We start from the raw sequence: 22,636 nt of genomic DNA on the forward strand, positions 1-22,636 counted from the left end.
GTTGCAGGTGCCTATTTCCAAAACCATCCTAGCTCGTAGCCTTATCTCTTTTCCAATCATTAGCTCATTATACTGTCAAAAATATTCAGGGAGCTTATTGCTCGATGTGACAGCCTAAATGTTACAGCGTGTCAGTACGCAATTTTTTTTGAAAAAATAAGAAGCTGAAAATCACAGGAAGCAGGTTCCCAGAAGCAACGGATAAGCTACAGGCCGGCTCGATTGAATTATTGTGTGGGAGGACTCGTACCTACCTACCTGATTACATGTAAGAACACCTGCTGGTTGATGCTCATTGCTGGAATTCTCGTGTTTCCCTAGTATTATTTGTTGTTTTCTAGGGAAATAGTATTTTTCTACGGTTTCTTCAACAAACATAGGGAGCTATCAATTTCCCTAAGAATCTAACTCATTTTCTAGGGAAACATCGGTTCTTTCCCTAGTAATTTACCCATATCGTAGGAAAATGACGTCAAACGCGCTAGTCCAGTTCAAATTAAAGCCTCACCCTAATCTCTCTCGTATCCTCTTGTCACTTCACTCCTCTCTCCTCCTCTCTCATCTCATCCCCTCGCTGCCTTCTCTCTGTCGCGACAAATCAAGCAGGAGGAGTGTGGCGGCCTGCGGAGCTCACGGCCGGCGAGCAGGAGGAGCGTGGCGCCGGCGTGCAGGTGTAGCGTGGCGGCTGGCGGAGCTAGGGGCGCGGCGGCCGGAGCTTGGAACCGGTGAGCAAGGGGAGCACGGCGTGCAGCGAGCAGGCTGCAGAACCGCGCGGCAGAGCTGGGGCACGCGGCAGGCGAAGCCGAGGCGGGCGGCGTCGAGGCTGCGGCAGCGCACGGTTGTCTGAGCAAGGGTGCTCGGCGACCGGGCTGCAGCGGGCGGAGCAGCAGCACGCGGCGGCCGGTGAGCAGGCGACGGCGCGTAGGAGAGGCGCCGGTGCGCAGGTGCAGCGTGGCGGCCGGAGCACGGCAGGCGGAAAGCGGTGGCGCGCGGACGGTGGTGCAGCAAGGCCGCGGCGGGCGGAGCAGCATCGTGCGGCGGCCGGGTGCGGCGGCGTGCGGCGGTTGGAGTAAGGCGGCAGCGTCGGCGGGCGGAGCTGGGGCCCGTGGGGCTGCCATTTTTTTTAACTTTTGCATTGCAGTTTCCCCTGGGGTTCAAAGATTCCTAAGGAAACATTCCCTACGGTTTTCGTCGGAATCATAGGGCACTTCCTCTTTCCCGTCGGAAATATCCTAGAAACCTTTCCTTACCAATTTTCCTAGGGAAGTCTTTTCCCTAGAGTTTTTCAACCATTTCGTTAGGGTTTTGGCTCTAGGGAAACAGGTCGATTCCAGTAGTGGCTAGTATACTACTAATACATGTGTGTCTGCATCACGACACCCTCACTCTCGTCTGTGCCCTCATGGTATCATCATATTGTTTCTGTTTGATTTGCAAAATATGAGCTGTTTGAAACCCCTCCTCTTTGCCGTTTTGAGGCATCCAAAGGCACCTGTAAAGTTCTCACAGAGAATCACTCTTTTTTTTTCCCTCGAACAAACGAATCACTCTTTGTATCTGTGGAATGTTTATTCTATGAGCAACTTGGAATCTGATCCCCAGGCCTTCAGAAAAAAGAGAATAAATTTACTAGGAATTATGGGATTCTATTTTTATCCCATTCATGGACCAATGATTGGATGCATATGCGCACTCCACTACAATCTCTATCTTTATTTTTATCATTAGGTAATTCCTTAGGTAATTCCTGCTACAGCTTGGTTTGTCTCTATCTTGCGCAGCAGGGCCGCGCTTGTGCAAATATGCATGTTTGTTAGTGGAAGACACATGATTAGTGTGCAGCAGATACGCCACTGATTTGCTGGTCAGACCTCTCTGCAACTGCCTTTGTGCCTAGCTATTAGTAGTGGAATCACGGCCCTACTGACTACTGACATGCTAATCCATTCCCTTCCCGTTCTGCCAAGAGCTCACGGCCGAGCAGAAGAGTACAGTAGATGCGTCTGCCAAGAACGAAAAAGCTGAGACTTTTCGGACAAGTGGAGAATGATTCGTGAGAGAGACAGCGCGGTGAACCTGACCAGGACACCCACCCGTAAAGACGCAATAAAATAGGCCAAGAGGTCTAATTGTAGTTGGACGGCGACGACCGCGTGAGCCTTGTAATCCCACCTTATTTAGTTTGGAAGAAGAAAACCACTTTAAAAAAGAGAGCCACCTTTCCCCTATCAGACTAGTCATTTAGAGAGATTAGGCTTTTCCCTTAGTGGATGCGACAGAATACGGTGCTAAAATTGCCGAGGCACAACAAGAGGCCCTAGTGGCGTTGTAGACCGGATCGGTGTGTCGTAATTTCAGATGCCGGTGCTAAGATTGCGGGATTCGCCTTTCTCTTAGTGGGTGCGCCAGAATGCGGTGCTAAAATTGCCGAGGCACAACAAGAGGCCCTAGTGGCGTTGTAGACCGGATCGGTATGTCGTAATTTCAGATGCCGGTGCTAAGATTGCGGGATTCGCCTTTCCCTTAGTGGGTGCGCCAGAATGCGGTGCTAAGATTGCCGAGGCACAACAAGAGGCCCTAGTGGCGTTGTAGGCCAGATTGATATGTCGTAATTTCAGATGCCGGTGCTAAAATTGCGGAATTCGGGGAATCCGGATCGGTGTGTCGGGTTTTTCATCTAACCCCACCTGGGCCGAACTCATCAGAACTGATATCATTGCAGGGTTCTGTCCTCGGAGGACGCGGACAGTGTGCGAATCGAAGTCTGCGAATTGATGATCCACTCGCCGAGCTGATGCTGCGGCGAGCAAGTTTCGTGGTGGATGGGGAAAGAGAAGTTGATAATGGACGGGTGCTTTATATACTCTCTCTCCGTCCAAAAAAAATACAACTCACTCCTAAATAATTTCAAATTTGATTAGATTTATATAAAATAATACTATAATATTTATAATTCAAAATAAGTGTCATTAGATTAATTATGAAATATATTTTCCTACTAAATCTATTTAAAGATATAAATGTCCGTAATTTATTATATAAATTTGGTTAAATTTAAAATTATTTGACTCCTCGATACGCAAGAGTTGTATTCTTTTGTGGATGAGCACGTATGTGAACTCTGAATTGCTTGATCGGCTGCTGATGGTATGACCTTGATTTGCATGATGGATTGGCGGTTTCAGGCCAGCAGCCAGCTGCCGACACGAGGTGTACACAGAGGGAGTAATCTGAGTCAGTTCGATGCCAGCGGAGTAAAGTGTTCTAGTTTTGTACTGCTCCCGCGATCAGGGTTCGTGTTGCGAGCAAACGGCAGGTGATGCTGCTTTCCAACGACTTTACAGGCAGGTTGGCATGTCTGCCTGCCACTACGGCACAGCAATCAGGAGACTGATGGCTCGATTCAGTCGATAAGAATGAGTAAGCCAGTGACAAGGATAGCGGCAAATGGCCAAATGCTAGGGAAACAGGCTTCAAATGGGCTAAACATGTGGAGCCCAAAATCCCAAATGCTTGGGAAGCCCACTCAAATAAAACGGAGGCCTAGATAACGTTTGTTTATGGGCTAGGTAGTGGAGCTTTTTGCGACGCAGTGGGCCAGATTTCCCTCCATACTCAACTCGCATGGCCCTCGGAATCTGACTCGCAGTCAGCCTCGCTTAATTCTCAAAAAAAAAAAAAATCAGCCTCGCTTGTCTCAACCAACTCTCAACCCCCACAGTGCGAGTCGAGCGCACCTGGCGCGACCCCGACCGTTGGTTCGCTCGCGGCCCCGTGACCCGGCTGCGCCTCTGTCCTGTACTCATTTCACAATCTCGAACCAGAAGAGTCCGTCCTGCTGGTCTACGAGTCCCGACTTTCTGATGGCGGATGAGATCGGGAGGTCGTCGGTTCGTCTCAACGCCACGTACCGCGCGGTAACTCCCGCCGCCTCGCCAACGGAGAGCCGTCCGACTCCGATCCAACCGCTGCTGGTACGCCGTACGCAGGGCGCTTATCCAAAGGCCGCGGCTGGATAAATTTACCACGGGGGTTCCATGCGCTACGCCTATCCGAGGCCAAGGCCAAGTGCGAGTCGGGGGGGCTATTAATTGGCCGGGCGCACGGGCGTTTTGGTCGTCACGGGCGATGCTCGGGCGCCCGCGACTTCCTGCCTTCCCGGAGAATAGATAGATGGAAGAGTGAACGCGCCCCCGCCCACCCACGTATAAAACGCGCGTCAACCCCGCATCCCCGGAGCACCACGCGCGCCCGCCCGCCGAGCTCCTCCTCGGCCGATCGCTTCGGCGCTCGCTCCACCCACATCCGATCCGGCTAACCTTATCCGCCCGCCCGCTCTCCCGGCCGGCGATGCTGCTGCCGTCCGCGCCCCACTCCGCCGAGAGATTCAGCGCCGCGGCCTCCGGGCTCCGATCCCTGCTCGCCGCGCCCGACGCCGCCCGGGCCGCCGTCGTGACGCGGGCCGTCGTCGCGTCGCGCCGCTGTGCCGGTGGTGGTGGCGAGGGCGTCGCCGGAGCAAGCGGCGACGACGGGACGAGCATCGGGCACAGTGACGATATCGAAAAGGCAAAGAAGGACGAGGAAGAGGGTATGAAGGAGGCCGCAAAGGAGGAGACCACGGAGGAGGATGAAGAGGATTTGGATGGATTCTGGGTGTCGTACGGGCGCCGCCGCCCGAGGCGCCGGCTGCCCCCGCCCATCCCCTCGCTGGTCGCCCGCGGCGCGCTCCGGCGGACGCGCACCGGCGACGGGCGGCTCGTGATCCGGATAGTGCCCGTCGTGCGCCCCGAGTGCGTCCGCGCCCGCCGCCGCGGCGATCGTCTCACCATGCAGCTCCTCGAGCACCAGGACGATTCCCCGATGATGGCGCCCCCGCTCCGGGAACCCAGCAGCGCGCGACGAAGTTGCCGCGACGTCGTCGGGGCTGCGCGGGCGGGCGATGGCACGGCCGCGCCGGCGGCAGGAGGTGTCGGCGGCGTGGAGCAGGCGGTGGCAGCACCTCCGGCGGCGCCCCCGCCACGGGTGTCCTCCGTGGGATGCTTCGAGGAGGTGTTCAGGTTAGACCCGATCGGCAGCAGCTCGCTGCACCAGATGATGCCCAGCCTGAGGATGGTGCATTGATCGACGAGCCGTTGTGGCCGAGGAAGAAACAAATTTTGTAGCTCCTTGTATACAGTAGTGCCTTGTAAATTGTAACCATACCCTAATTGGAGGATGAAGAGAGTAACTAGTGAGATTAAACGTACATGTTCGTCGTCGCTAGACTTCTCGCTCGCTGTATACAGGATTGGGGGCGATGTGCAGCAACGACCGAAGCAGCAGTTACAGATCAATTTGGGTTTTGTATTTACGAAGAATTAGGTACAACTGGGTTCAAATGACAATCAGGGTAATCAATCTGCGTGTCCAAGATGATAATTGAGACATGCTTTTTGAAAAGAAATAATTGTGACTTGTAAAGGCTTGCGCTGTGCACTCCAGGCCCAAAGGGATGCACCCGGCGGTCAGCCCATGGGCCTTGTCGTCCGGAGGATGGAGAAGCCCTCCGTTTGGTGGTGGTCAGCCCAAAGCCGCTACCCTAGGCTTTCTCCAACCATTCCCCCCATCCAACTCCCCCCAAATGTACTATTTACTATATTTTACTACCTCCCTCCAAAAGATTCCTCCCCCTATAACTCCTTCCCTCCAACCATTCCCCCCATATCTATTCCCCTATATACTATCACTCATTAACTAACTATTTATTTAATGTTTTTGAATTTAAAAAAAATCATACAATATTTATACTGTCATAATACGCATTATCATTGTGTTACGGGACTCAAACAGAATTAATATCGCGAAGAAACAGTGTGATTAGAGATATAGGGGGAGTTGAAACTCACCCTATATACGGGGGGAGTTTCAACTCCCCCCGTATATAGGGGGAGCTGTGGGGGGAGCCGTTGGAGGGCTCGCTCCCCCCAAAGCCCCCTCTACGTAGGGTGGGGGGAGGGATACGGGGTGCCCTTGGAGCTAGCCTTAGGCCGACATGCACCCGTGCCGTGCGTGCACGAGGAGGCAACACGTGTCCTTGGAAACTAGGGGCGGACACGGGCAGGTGGCGGTGCGCTGTCCGTTTCCCAACCCGACGTCGCGGTCGCGGCCTCCTGTATCGCAGCTGTCGCTGGCCCGCTCGGGCACTCGCCTTGAGGCTTGACAGCAAGACTAATAATACAGTCAGTTATTAGTTATAAAAAATTTTATAACTTATTTTCTTAATCAATTAGTATAGTAGTTTAGTTCTTCATTATTAATATAAGATTTACATGTCCATCTCATAAGATTTTTTTTTCTTATGTCCAAGTTGGCTACAAACTTGCAGTCCACCTCTCCTCTTTCTTCTCTCCTATTTTTTCCACCTCAACATTTAGTTTTTTATAGCCTACTATAATACTTACTTTGCTCTGAGGAGGCAGCCGAGACAAGACAAAGGAAAACAAAACAACGAGGCGGTGACAGTGAGTCGCTGGCGCTCCAGCTTTTGCGAGTTCCATTTGTCCGTATTGCGACCGCTCTAACAAAAACTAATGCTGCTTATGAGGAGTACGTTGGACGTTGGTATTTCACACCCCCAAAGAAAGCCTTGGTTACGAGTGATTTGTGATACGATGCCTGCTAATGCTTTCACTACAAGAGATTGAGAATTCTATGACAAGTTTCATATGATAATTTGTAATTCTCTCTTGCTGGCTCAGCCATTTGTATTTACAGCTACTGGTGTTCGTGAATTTTTGTTTTTTCTGGAGTTTCTGTATTGACGGGACCGGGGAGAAAGCTACTGGCAAAGTTCCTTTTCTCAGGAGGAACGGGACGGGAGCAATATCATGGAGGGCGTTGACACGTACCAAAAGAGGCGGGGCGGTTGTGATTCGTCACGTCCTGTAAAAAGTCCTTTTTTGCCGCATGATGATTGAGGGTGTCTCCGGAGATATTGCGACGGCGGCCTTTTTTTTTCTTTTTCTAAATGAACTTTCTTTCTTTCTGTTTTGTTGATGATGGTGTAAACATAACCTTATTTTCGTGATCCATGTGATTATTCATCAATCGACACTCAACAGTGATATGATCATTTTTTTGTGAAATATAATACAAACCAGACGTTCACAAACGCACACACGGTGATATGATCATATCCTCACGAAAGAAAAACATATACCACCACTGGTGGTTCGACTAGAGACTTAAAAATCTTATTACAAAGGCGGGGCAATCTTTCTTTCCACATGTACAGGCATCTAGCAATATGAACATGTGCGTTTCGAATTATGGATGGATATTATCTGGTGTCATTTTCTACTTTAATCGACTCAAGGAATCATACGCGTAGGCGGGAGCGGGAGCGGGAGCGGGACCGCGCCTCGCCAGCTGGACGGCGGCACGGTTTTTTTTTTTATATCTCTGACAGGCGGGGCGGCCGCTCGGCACGTTTCATCAGCGCCTGCGCCGCCCATCTCCATCTGGTGGTCGCGGCGGGGCTCACGCGGAAGCGAAGCGACCAACAACGGGTGACACACAGCTCCACCCACTCCCACATGGGGCCCACCTCGCGCGGTGCCTCGAGGTGGCTGTGTGGGGACTCTGGTCATATGAGCGGGAGCGGATGGACCGCTGCTGCTAAAAACTCCATTAAACAAACTTGTGCAAATAAGCTGCTAAGCCCTCCGTTTCCCTCATATTATCAAAGGCATTTGTGTGCTTTTATCCGCTGTAATTCATATGTTTTGTGACCATGTCATCAGAAATTAGCGTCTAGAATACCTGAACAAAACTATGTACATAAAAATGATGTTTAAATGCGCCAAAACTTGGAACCTCGCTTATAAGATACTCTGCACCAAAAGTCAACAATTAACGCTAAAACCATTAGGCAGAGGCGCATAGCAACGACAACAATAAAAAAAGAAAAAAAGAAAGTAATTTGCATATATAGTTGGAATCATATGCAACCATTTGCTTAAATTAGTCCTTTGTATCTAATTCTAGGCTGGAACTTAAACGACCACTTAAGAGCCCAATTACATTTAAAATCGAGGTTAGAGTTTACAGTGTACTCCTGCCCTCAACATTATAATTTTGGTAATACCTAGGTATTAATATACTAATTAAAAGAGAAAATCATTAGCTTCATACACTATTTTAATGTAACATGAAGCTTGGACAAAGTAATTTTGAATGCCATCCATCGCTAACTAATTCAAACTGTCATCAAGAAAATGTTACATGTGGGAGAATACCGCTTCTTATATTTTTCCTATTTCAAAAGTCGCCACTATCACAGTTTGAACACTGTTGAAAACTAATTTGAAACTTCTACAGGGTTTATGAAGAAAACGACCAAAAGTCCAAAACCGTCTCCGCCTTCCTCCCTTTTGCGCTAACTTCCAGACCACCATCACCACCTCCACACCACCGCCCCAGTCACCTCCCTCCCCGCTCCACGCCCGCCCGCCCGCCCACCACCGCCTCCCTGCTCCACGCTTCGCCTCTCGCTCGCCAAACCCTAGAAGCAGATCCCCTCCTCCCACCACCGCGCAGCATTACGCTCAGATCCACCCCCGCGAGCTCATTCAGATCCACCCATGCGGCTCCAGCTCGTCTTCCCCCTCCTGCTGCTCGCCGTGGCGGCGGCAGCTTCCGCGGCTGAGGCCGCGGCGACGCTCTCTTCGAGGATGGTGCACCGGCTGTCAGACGAGGCGCGGCTGGAGGCGGGCCCGAGCGGGGAGCGGTGGCCGCGGCGCGGGAGTGGGGAGTACTACCGCGCGCTGGTGAGGAGCGATCTCCAACGGCAGAAACGGCGGCTCGGCGTCAAGTACCAGCTCCTCTCGCTCTCCAAAGGGGGCGGCACCTTCTCCTCCGGCGGCAACTTAGGCTGGTGCGCCGCATTCCCTGCCCCCGTTAGATCTTTACGCTCCTTAACATTTTACTGTTCTGCTCCACAGTGAATGCTATAGTGTAGTATTTTAAATTGCACTACTACAAGACAGATAAAAGAATGTGGGCTATTTTTAACAAAAAATAAAAGTTATGTACTACACGTACGGGAAGCATTGTCATTTTGGTTGGGATGGACTGTTGTTTTACTGGTTTTTACAGTCAGAGCGAGGTAGTTCTCGCTGTGTTTTACTGTTTTGCTGTCAGAGAGCGAGGCCTTGTTGGAGTGCTTGTAAACTAATATTATTTCGTCTAAATTTTGGTATGAAGGTTATATTACACTTGGGTGGATGTTGGGACGCCAAACACCTCCTTTCTGGTTGCATTGGACACCGGGAGTGACCTATTCTGGGTACCCTGTGACTGTATCCAGTGTGCTCCTTTATCTGGCTACCGAGGAAGTCTGGTATGCATCTCTTTTGATCAGTAGGGTGATGTTAGTGTCTGCAGATATAGTGTGAAATGGTTGTGTCAGCTTGAGTAGAGACGTATGAGAACCTATTTTTTTAAGACATATTTGACTAGGTTAATGTAAAAATGTTGCCGCAGATGATTACCTCAAGGCTTTAACAGCTCTTCGACAAGTAATAACGTTCAAACCTTTGTTGAAGAAGCTAATACATGTCATGAAATTCGTTTTGATTCCATTGGCTAGGTGTTGGAGTTCGCAAAAAAAAAAATTGCAAAGAGGTTATAAACTTGGAAACTAACTTGACTGTTCTGTAAATTTGTCATCGTGTTTACGAGGTCTTTTTCGCTTTCAATTTTACTATGATAGCTGTTACTGTTGCAACATGCAAGTAGAGTTGTGAAGTTTACACACCATCATGTGAACCAAAATTACCACATGGAATCCATCTACATTTTGATGGAAAATTATTTGCCCCACCATTCAATTGCAATTTAGCTCTGTGCTACCACCAAAAGAAAAATGTCACATGGGCATGCAACAAATTTCATGTATAATCCGCATCAGTTGCATGCCTACGTTTCACTGCTAATTTTATCTATTACTTAAAGTGGCATCACTTGCAAGTTTGGTGCTGGCTAATTTTGTTTTTAGATTAGGAACCCAAGTGACATGTACAAGTTGTGGCATGATCTGTGAATTCTGATTCTTTAATTCTTTTTGGTTTTATGTTGCTTATATTGTTTCATAACAAATTCACGAACAAGAGGAGACAACTACATTTTGAAGCAGTTTAGTGCTTATTTCCAGTGATTGATTGGCAGGTGCTCCGTCATAAATGGAGCATCTATTATGCAGGATAGAGATCTCGGAATATACAAGCCTGCTGAATCAACAACAAGTCGGCATCTTCCTTGCAGCCATGAGCTATGCTTGGGTTCAGGCTGCACAAACCCAAAGCAGCCTTGCTCATACAATATTGATTACTTTTCTGAAAACACTACCAGCTCTGGTTTGCTGATTGAAGATACAGTGCACTTCTACTCCAGGGAGGACCATGTACCAGTGAATGCTTCAGTTATTATTGGGTAAGATTTTTCTGTGATTCTGTCACTTTCTCCCTCAACAGGACATTTGTACTTCCGTTTCATAAACAATCCTGTTTCATTGGCATTACTTGACAAATCACATTGCCCTCACATGGATTGTTCCTGCTGAACAACATTCTGTTGCTGATGTTTACCAGTGAACTGCTCATAAATAGTGCGTACACTCTGTAGGTATCTTATCTATGCTTTTGCATAAGACATTAGTATGTTAAGACATAGCCATTCTTTGCTTTGTTATTTCATCTTGCCTTGTTACATGCCTCAATGCAATCTTGGAACAAAATAACTGGTGTTACAGATGCTGCTGTAGTACTCGGTAACTTGAGTAGTCAAGTATTATGATTACCTGACTTTCTGCCATTTCTTATTATTAATATACTGTATCCTTGTGGTATAGTTGTGGTAGAAAGCAAAGTGGCGTCTATTTGGATGGTATTGCACCGGATGGACTCCTTGGCCTTGGAATGGCAGATATATCAGTTCCTAGTTTCCTAGCAAGAGCTGGACTAATTCGGAATTCCTTCTCGATGTGCTTTAAGGAAGATAATTCTGGGAGAATTTTCTTTGGAGATCAAGGAGTGTCCAATCAACAATCTACACCATTTGTTCCTCTGTATGGCAAACTGTGAGTGGCTCAAAGTGATTAACATATCAGCTACAGCCATCTGTTTCTGCACTTTTTCGTGAAATCAATTACAGCTCAACTTACATTTTTCTTTCTTAATTTTACAGTCAAACTTATGCTGTTAATGTCGACAAATCTTGTATTGGACATAAATGTCTTGAGGGTACTAGCTTCGAGGCTTTAGTTGATAGCGGAACATCATTTACTTCCCTTCCTCCCGACGTTTATAAGGCTATCACTGTGGAGGTGAACATGCACCTATTTGCAGCTGGTTCCTTTATGGATAATTTTCAGTACTAATTTGGTATTAAAATTTCAGTTTGACAAACAAATGAATGCTTCCAGAGTGACTTATGAAGACAGTACATTGAAATATTGCTACAGTGCTAGGTGAGTAAACTTGTGGTTGCATTTAAGGTCGTCTAGTACCTGTTTGATTTGTATGATTCTGTCAAATAAATCCTCTGATATGCGATTACATACAGTCCTCTTGAGATGCCTGATGTACCGACCATAACTCTGACTTTTACTGCGAACAAGAGCTTCCAGGCTGTTAATCCTATCCTTCCATTTAATGACAAACAGGTATGTTCTCTTTGTTGAGCGAGGGAAAAAAAAGGCCTCAAAATTAATTAGCTGATGATGATGATGGACATCATGTTGAGTGAATCTTACACACGTGTCATTTTGCTGTCAATCAGTACATTTTGAAGTACAAGCTCCTGAATGGAAATGCTGCTCAGTTTGAGCTTGCTTCTGTAAAGATCTGAGTTAGTACATTTAAAGCTTGCATGCATGCCAACTGAGTTAACGTGCTGGTTTACATGTTGCCACGGTTGTTTGATTTAGATGTTTTGTTTAGTTCACATGGCTGGTTATCATAAACCAACAGAATATGAAATTTTCCCATTAAAAGGGCCTGTTTGGGAGGGATTTGGATACAGATCCTTGGGATTTAGAAACTGATCCTTTTCTGAACAAGGTCGTATGGAGTTGCAATGTACCCTTAACATGGAATTTTTGCTGCAGTTGTTAATACCTTTAGACTCCATGCCGATAGAACTCAACTTTAAAAACCTTTCGGATTAGTTCAGAGCTATAGCTGATCATCTAGTGTGCTGGCTGATTTACAGGGAGCACTCGCTGGGTTCTGCTTAGCCATCCTTCCATCATCGGAACCTATCGGAATTATCGCCCGTAAGTGCTGCAATGAATCTATGCTGTTTGTTCTTTTGGTATTTCGTGTACATACATCCAATCTAATTGTGAAATGCAGAGAATTTCCTTGTTGGATATCATGTGGTGTTCGACCGAGAAAACATGAAGCTGGGCTGGTACCGCTCTGAATGTAAGACAATGCCCCACCTACCAGTGAATACTAAATTCACCATTCACCCGAGTCTTAAATATGGTAACACCCGTTCCTGTAAACGCAGGCCGTGACGTTGACAACAGCACGACTGTTCCCTTGGGCCCATCGCAGCACAACAGTCCAGAGGACCCGTTGCCGTCGAACGAGCAGCAGACTTCGCCGGCAGTGACGCCTGCGGTCGCAGGCACGGCCCCGCCCTCCAGTGCAACGACGAATCTACAGAAGCTCCTCGCTAGCTCTTACCCGTTGCTGTTGCTGACAATGTCCACTGTGTTCTTCATCTCATGAACAACTGATAGAATACTAAACCATAGCCCTGTATATTATATGTGCTTTATATATGATGCCTTTTGTTGCATGAGATTATAGATGTGTATATTGCCGCCGTTTCCCTCTTGCGTCCTCTTGTTTGGCTTGCGTCTTTCAGAACCATTTCTTTCTAGCATAGGCCCTGGGAATGGATCAGGCACCGTCCCCTTTGCTGGCTTTCATCTTTCTGAACCTCCTTGGCTCACCACCTAGAAACTCCAACAAGGAATGCAGTCATGTAACGCTCGTCAGACTTGGTGTGGAAACGACGAGCATGTCCTCTGAAGCGCCCTGTACATCGTCTTCCACACGCATGGCAGCATGGGCATGGCCACATCCACTTTCCAAAGCCTCAGCCTTGCAGAGCCCCATTTCTTGCACCTTCCGCTCGTCCCAAGCGCCTGCCTGGGCGTGCTCTGCGAGTCTGCTTGGCCTACTGCAACACACAACCGCACCACCACCATTCCCTTCCGCTGCGCTGCGCAACCGTCACATGAGACGAGACCTCGCACCGCATAGCACCACGGCTCCTCTTTCCCCCCTCGTCGTGCTCTCTTGTCAGCCTCCAACACGGCAGCGCCATCTTGCACTCAGCCTCGCCACTCTCCCGTCATCTCACTCAGTCACACCGAACGTCTCGCCCTTGCCTCCTAGTTCAAAAGCCAGGCCTCCGAACAGTACAGCCCCTGCCGGCCTCGGACAAAGCCAGACAGCGCCCCTCTAGGCTTGCCTAGCTAGGCTCCTTCCTTCACCACTTTCACCTCACAAACTCGAAAGATAGCTCACCCAGGGCCGGCCTTGCGGCATCCCCCATGGGAGGCGCCATGAGGCAGCTGCTCGGCTTGCTGGGAGCCATCAATGGCCGCCCCAGGGAGAGGAGGAAGAAGATGGTGCTGCGGCGCCCGCTGCGGGAGGTGGAGCTCAGGGTCAGGATGGACTGCGAGCGCTGCGAGCGCGAGGTCAAGAAGGCGCTCTCCGGCATGAGAGGTTGGTCACCCGTCGCTCTGGTCCCCTGGCCCTGCGCATTGGCGCTAAGTTTTTCGTTGCTCGCCAGCATTGAGCCCACGACTAACCTTCAGAGCCCTGCTCCTGATGATGAGCACTCTGCACTCAGTGAGTCGGTCGGTGATGACAATCATGTCATTTGTCTAAGCTTTTCCCAGCATTCTTTTTTTCCTGCAATAATGCAACCACATATTCCGGCACCTAGCACTGAGAGCTACACTAGTCAAGGGAAATCTCCTTCGAAAATCGAAGTATTTTTTTTCGATTTTAATTTACAGTGGCGGTTAATGACTCTGAAGCCGCCGCCTGCAGGAGTGCATCATGTGGAGGTGAACAGGCAGCAGCAGAAGGTGACGGTCACTGGCGAGGTGGACCCGCTGGCGGTGCTGCGGCGGGCCCAGTCCACGGGGAAGAAGGCGGAGCCGTGGCCCGCTGCTGCGGCCGGCGGCTACTACTACGCCCCCGCGGCCTACGGCGTCGGGGCGGCCCAGCTGCAGGCCCACGACGGCGGCAGGTGGGCGAACGCGGCCGCGGCTGGCTACTACCACTACCCGGCGGCGAGGAGCGTGGAGGCGGCCATCGGCGCCGAGCAGATCACCGACCTGTTCAGCGACGACAACCCCAACGCCTGCTCCGTCATGTGACGCCCTACGTGTGCTCGACACAGCAGCTCAGTTACCATCAGTTTAGGTAGCATCAGGAATAGCTGTAGCGAGGCAGTAGATACTAGATATATAGTAAGGCTAGCGACATGGTGGCATCGTATTGTCACTCTGAATCTCGTGAGGTTTTCTCTGTGGCGTGGTGAAGTTAGGGAAGAATGTAGCGTAGCAGAGTTTAGGTCGATGGCACGCGGAGCAAGAAGCAAACTTTGCGTCGATAGATTCTAGTATCTAGTAATCTACGCGCTTAGATCCCCTGCCCGTTCTTTATGTTGGGATCAGGCAGTGGAACATGAGATCAGCTAGCTCTGAGGGGTCAATCTCTGTCGCTCTCACAGACACACCAGCACGCTCTCGTCTGAGACGTTGCCGGAAAGCAAGGCCATCGATCATAAGATGTCTGAAACTTTATGCGTCATGCAGCTTTCCTCTGTGAGCTCTGCCGCGCTATGATCTCACATAGGTAAAGCGCGGTCCAAGAGCAATGGAGCTCGGTGCAGGGTGACACCATCAGGTTCAGAGTTGAGGCCCATGGCAAACCCGAAGGGTGTGCGCTGAGGTAGAAGAGGACCGGCCTTTGTGCCTGCGGAAAGCCTCCTTTCAAGATCGCCTTTCTCCTTGCTGCTGCGTGCACGCCTTCATGGCGGCATCGTTGTGGTAGGCTGGTAGAGCGGTAGCCAGGCATCATGGTGTTGCCGGGTGGGTTGGCAAATGGCAAGGGTCTTTCAAAGTAAATGGGTTGGGCCAAAGACTAAAGTTGCACGCTCGCCCACTAGTGTTAGCGTGGTTTGTAGGGTCCTAAAACTTGACTGATGGAAAGATGCGCTTTGTTGCAGTCAGTGTGCAGAGACTGCGCTGACGCGCACTCGAATCCGAGCTTACGAACTTGCTATGGTGAGTCACCGATCACTTTCAGTGGAAGAAGATTGGCGCCAAACTGGTCCTAGAGTATTGGCAGTGCCGTCTTTGTTTGGTTTAAAAAAAAATCCGAACGCCACAATTCTCCCCTGCAATTGTTTTTTTTTTTTTGAAAAGATCTTCCCTGCAATTGTCACCTACTATTCACCTGATGTCCTGATATCTGCAATTGTAGTACTAGGAGTACTCTGTATGCAACACGTACAATAAATATGTGTAGGCCGCACACCAGCACAGGCCGTCAGTCATCACGGAATACTATCGAGCTTGTCGACACGAGAAATCTCAAATCTGTCACTCGTGACCGCGTCGCATTCCGCCGCCCTGTTCCTTCCGAGGATCTTAGAAAAGAAGAAATGCGCGTGCCATTGCTGGTAGTGGGGGATCAAGCCACCGCGCGCGCACTCTGGCTGGCGTCACACACGGCACTACGGGTTTCGTTACTGCAAAAGCGGATGGAAAAGGATTGCCCGGCTTCAGGAACAGCCGAACAGGCGGCCCGGTTCGTACACGCGGACGCTAACGTGTAAAATTCCCGTGGGTCTCGCGGGCATCGCTTGGCGTCCTGGCCTTGGTTTCCATCACCGGGGCGAGCCTTTTGGGCGCCCGGCGATATTTTGGGCGATCGATCGATCTCGTGAGCCAGCGACGAAGGATCCCCAGTAGATTTTTCGTCGTCGCCTCAGCTCGGCACCCGCGCAGCGCGTGGATCCAGCACGCGACCGAGCAGAGCAGAGCGCGTCACGACTACGGAACGAGCGGGGTGGAAGTGGCGTGGCAGCGCGCGCCTGCGCCTGCGCCTGCGCGGGGTCCCCTCGTCCCGCCACGGCGCGACGCGACGTCCCAGCCCAATGCCCAACCGCGAAAGCGATCGACCCGCGCCGGGGGGCTCAGAAAGCGAGAGAAAACGACCGCCCGAACCGAACGGGGAGACGGAGCACCACCACGCGCGCGCGCGGCGCGGCCGCCTTCGGGTGCGTGCGCGGCCAAGCCAGGGCGGCCGCCCACCGTACCAGTTTTTTTTTTCCCCAGCGGCCGCCACGGAGCGGTGGGGGCGGGGCCAGGAGCCCCCCGCAGGTTGGAGGAGCCGTCGGCCTCGGCCATCACAGCCCCGGGCGCGGCCGCGCGAGGGCGACGGGTTTGGCATGTCTGCTCGGCCGCCTGCCCGGTGCCCGCCACCTCGGCCGCTGTGGATGCCGACCTCGGCTTGGCTCGCACGCCGCACGGGCTGCGGCCGCCACCGGCGCGCGACCCCTGTGGCCTGCGCGTCTCTGCGTCCTCGCGTGAGGACGTGAGGTTTGCTCCCCCGCCGCCCGCGTGGTACGCGCGGGTTTTGCATGCGGTACGCGCGCGGGGGCTTCAAGTTCAACCGGGTCCGAGGGTCCAGCTGAACTCAGAAAATTTCTTTTACTCGTTTGCTAGGTATACTTTCTCAGTTTCAAATTATAGTTCATTTACTTTTTTATCTCAAATTTGACCACTCATTCAATTCAAAAAATTATACAAAATATCATTTCTTTTGTTGTAGTTTGCTTTATTAAGTAGTAAATTTTTTTAAGAATAACTTAACATTTTTTTGAATAAGATGAGTGGTCAAATTTGATATAAAAAAATTTAACGAATTATAATTTGAAACGGAGGGAGTATAGAACATACAGTAGAATAGAATAGGCATGATTCAGTAAGTACCATGACATCAAACCATTAGATCTCATGCAAAACTTGGTCTCAAGGAGGAAACCAAGTGACAAAATCAAACTTTGCACTGAAGTGCTCGTGTCCGACCGTGCTAGCCTACACCATAGCCAAGAAAAATAAAACCAGTGACCACGCCCAAGTCTCTCCAGCCATCTATATACACTTGATCACACACAAGCTCTTATACCTTTTAACTATTGTTGAGTGACCATTGACATAAACGATGAATGGCCATGAAGAAGAGGGAACAAGAATCATAAACAGCTGCTATGTGCAGTGATGTGCACACCAATATGCTTTAGCATCGGGAATCTTCGTGGGAGAAAAGTAGAAAATAGCACCTAGAGATGCCATGGGATCTAACATGATGCTGGGTTTGCTATGTTTGTGGCATCGTTTGGTAGACAAAATTAAGATGACCTCAATATCGGTTCTCAAACTACGCGGGGTAAATTTATGCAATCGAATGTAAACATCCTATCAAGTATAAGTGTAAACCATATAGATTTATACTCCAGTATACCTTTAGTTAGAAAGAAAGAACTATGGATACAAACTCTTTCATGGCTTTTTTTATGGACTAGCTAGTCATATTCAAACAAGATCCCCTACAAAAATATTTTTTTAGCACGTGTCCTATGTCAAATAATGACATGGCCTGAATGAACCCTATATGACTTATAATATAAATCACTCTGGAAAAAAACAAAAGAGAAAAAAGATAGTTTGCTTACAATCCGCTGTATGACATGGCGGATAAGTAGATATGGCACCATGCATATCGACACTAATCCACTGCATGGTACATCAACTACATGGCAACTTTTACGATGACAAACAAATCAATAGTGGATTCCAGCGCCGATGCTATGTCTTATTCGGTTCAATACGCAAGACAAACTCTAGTGTGGTGCCGTTCTTGACAAATTGTACGTTGCGACAATTTGTACACGTATAGCACCGACTGATAGTCACGTCATGCAGAAGCTTCAAGCGGCGTACATTACTTTACCAAATCCAAATACAAAAAAAAAACTCCTCTAGTATAGTAAATAACACCAACATATATATAGCGATACCATTGCTTCATAACGCCAGTGACATTTACTCGTTATTATATAAAGCCCTCAAACGCTCTGTTACAATCATATATATTTTTTGGACTTTATAAGTTTTTGTCCAACTTTGCATGTACATAGCGCAAAAAAGCCTCCCGATACAGTAGTATTTGGTATGTGGCCGCAGAGTTCACAGCGGGGGCGGCGCGAGGTGGTGAACCTAGGAAAGCTTCCCTAAACCGCGGGTTAGAAGCCACAAACGACGGCCCAGTCCACATCAGATCGGAAGCATCGAAGAGATTCTGCCGGGGAGATCGGACGGCCCGGATCCCACGCGTCGCTCCACGGCGCCTCCTTTTATGCCCCCCGCTCCTCCGCAAAACCCCTCCTCCCCCCACCCACCACCAGTCTCCCTCCCCACCTCTGCAAATCTCGCGACGAACAAGGCCATCAAATCGCAGGGGGCGGCGGGAGCCGGAGCGCGGGAGGGAGGGAGAGGAATGGAGCCGGCGGAGCGGATCGGGTCGGGGAGGACGCTGGGGAAGCGGCCCAGGAGCAGGGTGCTGCCCCGGACGGCGAGCATGGTGACGGTGCCGTCGGCGGCGAAGCAGGGCCGCCAGGAGCGGGGCGCCGGCGGCGTGCCGGCGTCCTGCTCCCTGCCTGCTAGTGGCGCGGGGATGGGGACCGGAGGAGGAGGCGCGGCGCCGAGGGGGTTCTTCTCCGGCGGCTACCTCGCCGGGGCCGAGACGACGGCGGCGTTCCTGAAGGCGTGCGGCCTCTGCAACCGCCGCCTCGGACCCGGCCACGACACCTTCATCTACAGGTTCGTAGATCGACACCGGAGCTGCCTTTACCATCCAGCGGATTCAGCGCTGGAATGCCTGGTGGAATTCCCTTTGTTTTCGAGTCACAGTTATGTGGCTCCGATCGATCTTTCTAACTTCGCGCGCGATTTCGTTCGATCCTTTCAACTTTTACGCGCGATTTACTACGGGTGGCTCTTATCAGCACGCTTTTCTACGTCGGGATTTCGCTTGGATCGAATCTCTTTTCCCTCGCAATGCTTGTCTGTTTACGTAGGGTGCCCTTGAGATTCCTAATTCCGTGATGGTCTCGTGCTGTTACGCAACATCCGTAATGAATTAGGGGGAGTAAGTAATTTGATCTGTCTCCGTGTATTGATTGAGGGTAGTATTCCGTGATCCCCGCTGATTTTGTGAAATTAATTGCCATCTGATTCCATCAGCACCCGACACGTTTGGTTCGTACTCGGGAGTATATATGAATCTAATTCCCTCCCGTTTTTTATAGGAAGGAATATTTGATGCGAATCTTCCTTTCGGCATGTTATTTATTTCCAATTATATTGCTTAGGTTTACTATTACTCGAGATGCATCAGGCGCATCATTTAGGTGTGTATATTTTACATTACGAGTCAAGCCCACACACTTCACTCCAAGCAAATCATTAATAAAAACAAGGGACCAATCATATGAGCTGTTCGTCGATTGTGATACAAGCCTGTCTGCTTGGAACCATCTACTAACTCGCAATTCTTTACTCGTTGCAATTAATCCCTCATCTACCGCAGGTTAAACATTTTTTTTTTGTCGAGTGCAAGATCAGGCGGTAATTATATTTGTAAAGAAACCTGTCCGTGACATGATGGTTGGATTCTGTTGTCTGCTGCGTGCAGGGGTGAGGTGGCATTCTGCAGCCAGGAGTGCCGGGAGCAGCAGATCCAGTACGATGAGCGCATGGAGAAGACCTGCTCCCTGACCTCCATCAAGGAGGCCCCGTCCGTCTCCGGCGCCAGCGGCTCCGACCAGTCCGGCAGCGGCGGGGAGACCGTCGCCGCCGCCTAGCCCCCCGGCGCGAAGGCGGCCGTGGTGCGAGCGGCGTATGCTGCCGCCTGGCACCCCTCAGATAGGAGCAGGCGACACCAGATCGATCAGTCCCTTCCCTTATTAGTTTTCCTGGGCCGTGCTATTGCGTCTGTGTGTACAGCTTCTAGCTCTAAGTAGACTCTAGAGTCGTCGCTCATGAACCGAAGCGGCAGTGGGAGATAGTAGATCTTCAGCAGAAGAATGCATCAGTCATGAGTGATTTAGTCGTGGCTGTTGCATGTATCTCTGGAATCTTGCTTTCCTTATCTGTCCAAAGAAAAAAAAGGAACCTGTATTTGCAACAACAGATCACTGCCTACCAGCTCTCGCTTCCCTTCCCTTTTGATTGCATCTGGCTATTTGTTTGATCGCCTTGCCAAACATCTCATGTTAACATGAGATGTTTGGCAAGGCGATGTACAATCAGGTAGGTGCTGGACAGTTTGTTGGATAGTCTGCCGTAGGCAGTGAGTCATGAGTGAGATGTTGGTACGAGCCAGGGTGTTGTGCTGCAAAATTTGACAATCTGCTCCCCAGGTGAAGAGAGAGCAAACACTGATCACTTCATCAGTTATCAGGCAGGTGGAGTGGTAGAGGACAGAAAAGCGGTCTGGTCCGGCAGTGGGGCGAACGTAACCACAGGACAAGTGCATGCTGTTATCCTCCGCGCTGCACATTCTAGACGGATGGTGTGGTCCTGCACGGCCTAGAACCAGGTGAGGCGCCCGTGACCTGTCCGGTCTCGATGGAATCAATCCCGTCGTCGCCCCCGGCAACCACCGACCGCGGCACTGCACGGCCCGGCCGGTCTTCTGACACGCGGTGCGGCTGGTCCTGGATTTTTAACACGAGTTTTTGACCGGCCGTCGGGCCGTCCGGCCGTGGCCGACGACGAGTCGAAGTGTGCCTGCTTCTCTCACGGGCGTCCACTGTGCACTGGCTTTCTGTTCCGCAACGAAGCAAGCACGGCCCTGTTCTTGGCAGGCGCAAAAGGAAGCTCTTTATTCACTTGGCACGTCGCGTCGTCCGCATCTTGTCGGTGTGAAACCGAGAGAATTCGACACGTGGGAAATGCTAAAGAGCAAGTAATAAGCATGTTTCATCACGTTAATGCTAGGGTGGAGGAGATTGAAAAGATCTTTACAGCCTATCTCTTAACTTACTCGTACATAGTAGTTAGTTCTTCATTGTTAATACATGGGAGTATATTTTCTCTCACAAAGTTTTTTAATTTTTGTGGCGAAACTAGCTGTAAACTTATAGCTTACTCCAGTAAAGGAAATCGTTTTGAGTTTGTCTTAAGTCAAATATTTTATACTTTGACTATAAATAATTTTTTAGGTTAACTTTGAAAATATAAAAATGATGTAAGTAGATTCATTTTGAAATGTAGCTAGTTTCGTAAAAATACTTTTTTATATTAAAAATATTTTTTAAGTTAAAGTTGTTTTTTAGACCGTGTTGATGTTATCAACACGAATTTTTTACAACATGGATGGAGCACTTGCTTTGACACACAGATTCCAATGTACGAGTACCTTGTGAGCGATGAGCTACGACTATATATCAATAATGAACCATTATACGAGTTGACTGTTAGATATTCCACCTGTTCCGGAAAGACTGTTCGTTTAAAAATATGTTACTAATACTAAAAAATGACCATGTTACCCCCAATTAATTATAGCAGTTGTAATTGAAGACCGTGCTGTTTATTTGGTCCCCTAGATTCTCAATAAATGCAAATGCATTGGAACTAGAAAAGTAACATCTACTTAAACATTTAATTGGCTTCATGTCCTTTCCAATACAATTCTTTTTTGATATTTGATATTGCTTTTAATTTGATGAATTTTACCACAATCTAGATGAACAATTTTTGTAGGACAAAATTTGAAAGCTAAACGAAAAGAAAAGTCTTTTCGGGACGGTTCTGATAGCAGCGGAGGAGTAGAGTCCAACCAGACATACGGCGTTTTGGTTCTGCGTCTCCGGCCGGTACGGCGATTCGCTCTTGTGCGTGAGGCCGACGGGCGCCGATGAAGGGAGCGCCGGGACGGGACGTGCCGGCCTGCGGCGCCGGCGCGCGCACGGCGGTCGGCGCCTCGCCGGATCAATTGAAAGGACGGACGGCATGCGTCACGTCACGGGCTGCCTGAGGCTGGGACGACTCGCGCGGCGGCGGCCTGTCCATCCGCCGCCCGGATGGAGCCCGAGGCCGAGGCGAGATGGGCACGACAGGGAGTGACCGCTGACCACCGCACGGCAGTACGGTCATGCCTTGGGAACACACGGATGCGTCTGTTCTCTGGAGTCTGGATAGACAGCGCTGCTGATAAGGCCTACAAAAAGGGTTCGTCTAGGCTCCGTCTTGTAGCTCTATCCATAACTTCTGCAGGTCTGTTCTTCTCAGAATTGAAAATTTTGCCGCTAGTGGTACTTCAACATTTCCGAGTACATTGCACAGTTGTCTTTTTATGGCCACCGAGCAACAAGGTTTACCCCTTGTTTAATTGCAAAATTTAAAATTCCAAATTTTTTCCGGCACCTACATAGAGACTTAAATATAGACGAAATAAAAAATGCATTGCACAGTTTGCCTGTAAATCGC

The 22,636-nt window shown here is 49.7% G+C and overlaps 3 protein-coding genes across 4 annotated transcripts; all 3 read left to right on the top strand.

Annotated features, from left to right (window-relative positions):
- Positions 1-4,262: 4,262 nt before the first annotated feature.
- LOC120657725 lies at positions 4,263-5,230 on the top strand. The gene has a single exon (XM_039936149.1). The coding sequence runs from the start codon at positions 4,351-4,353 to the stop codon at positions 5,119-5,121; it is 771 nt and encodes a 256-aa protein (XP_039792083.1). The 5' UTR covers positions 4,263-4,350; the 3' UTR covers positions 5,122-5,230.
- Positions 5,231-8,428: 3,198 nt separating this feature from the next.
- Positions 8,429-12,864, top strand: LOC120641961 (aspartic proteinase-like protein 1). Of its 2 annotated transcripts, none has more exons than XM_039918324.1 (10): positions 8,429-8,914; positions 9,244-9,379; positions 10,207-10,470; positions 10,889-11,116; positions 11,224-11,362; positions 11,436-11,506; positions 11,602-11,701; positions 12,250-12,313; positions 12,393-12,464; positions 12,553-12,864. In XM_039918324.1, exons 2-10 carry the CDS (start codon positions 9,264-9,266, stop codon positions 12,774-12,776), a joined length of 1,278 nt encoding a protein of 425 aa, XP_039774258.1. In that variant the 5' UTR covers positions 8,429-8,914; positions 9,244-9,263; the 3' UTR covers positions 12,777-12,864. The 2 variants fall into 2 exon arrangements, with proteins under 2 accessions (XP_039774258.1, XP_039774250.1); XM_039918316.1 differs by having other exon boundaries at positions 10,241-10,470.
- A 5,655-nt stretch (positions 12,865-18,519) lies between these two features.
- Positions 18,520-20,347, top strand: LOC120641978 (FCS-Like Zinc finger 6-like). The gene is made up of 2 exons (XM_039918334.1): positions 18,520-18,961; positions 19,836-20,347. The coding sequence occupies exons 1-2, from the start codon at positions 18,639-18,641 to the stop codon at positions 20,002-20,004; spliced, it is 492 nt and encodes a 163-aa protein (XP_039774268.1). The 5' UTR covers positions 18,520-18,638; the 3' UTR covers positions 20,005-20,347.
- Positions 20,348-22,636: the final 2,289 nt, after the last annotated feature.

Source organism: Panicum virgatum, chromosome 1K (assembly GCF_016808335.1).
Source record: "Panicum virgatum strain AP13 chromosome 1K, P.virgatum_v5, whole genome shotgun sequence".
Classification (NCBI taxonomy): domain Eukaryota; kingdom Viridiplantae; phylum Streptophyta; class Magnoliopsida; order Poales; family Poaceae; genus Panicum; species Panicum virgatum.

Bases quoted from the DNA above. Each gene is read 5' to 3' on its own strand.
- LOC120657725 (XM_039936149.1), top strand. From the start codon at position 4,351: ATGCTGCTGCCGTCCGCGCCCCACTCCGCCGAGAGATTCAGCGCCGCG.
- LOC120641961 (XM_039918316.1), top strand. From the start codon at position 8,622: ATGCGGCTCCAGCTCGTCTTCCCCCTCCTGCTGCTCGCCGTGGCGGCG. The intron at 8,915-9,243 runs GTGCGCCGCATT...TTTGGTATGAAG, and splicing joins TCCGGCGGCAACTTAGGCTG to GTTATATTACACTTGGGTGG. The intron at 11,363-11,435 runs GTGAACATGCAC...TTAAAATTTCAG, and splicing joins ATAAGGCTATCACTGTGGAG to TTTGACAAACAAATGAATGC.
- LOC120641978 (XM_039918334.1), top strand. From the start codon at position 18,639: ATGGAGCCGGCGGAGCGGATCGGGTCGGGGAGGACGCTGGGGAAGCGG. The intron at 18,962-19,835 runs GTTCGTAGATCG...TGCTGCGTGCAG, and splicing joins CACGACACCTTCATCTACAG to GGGTGAGGTGGCATTCTGCA.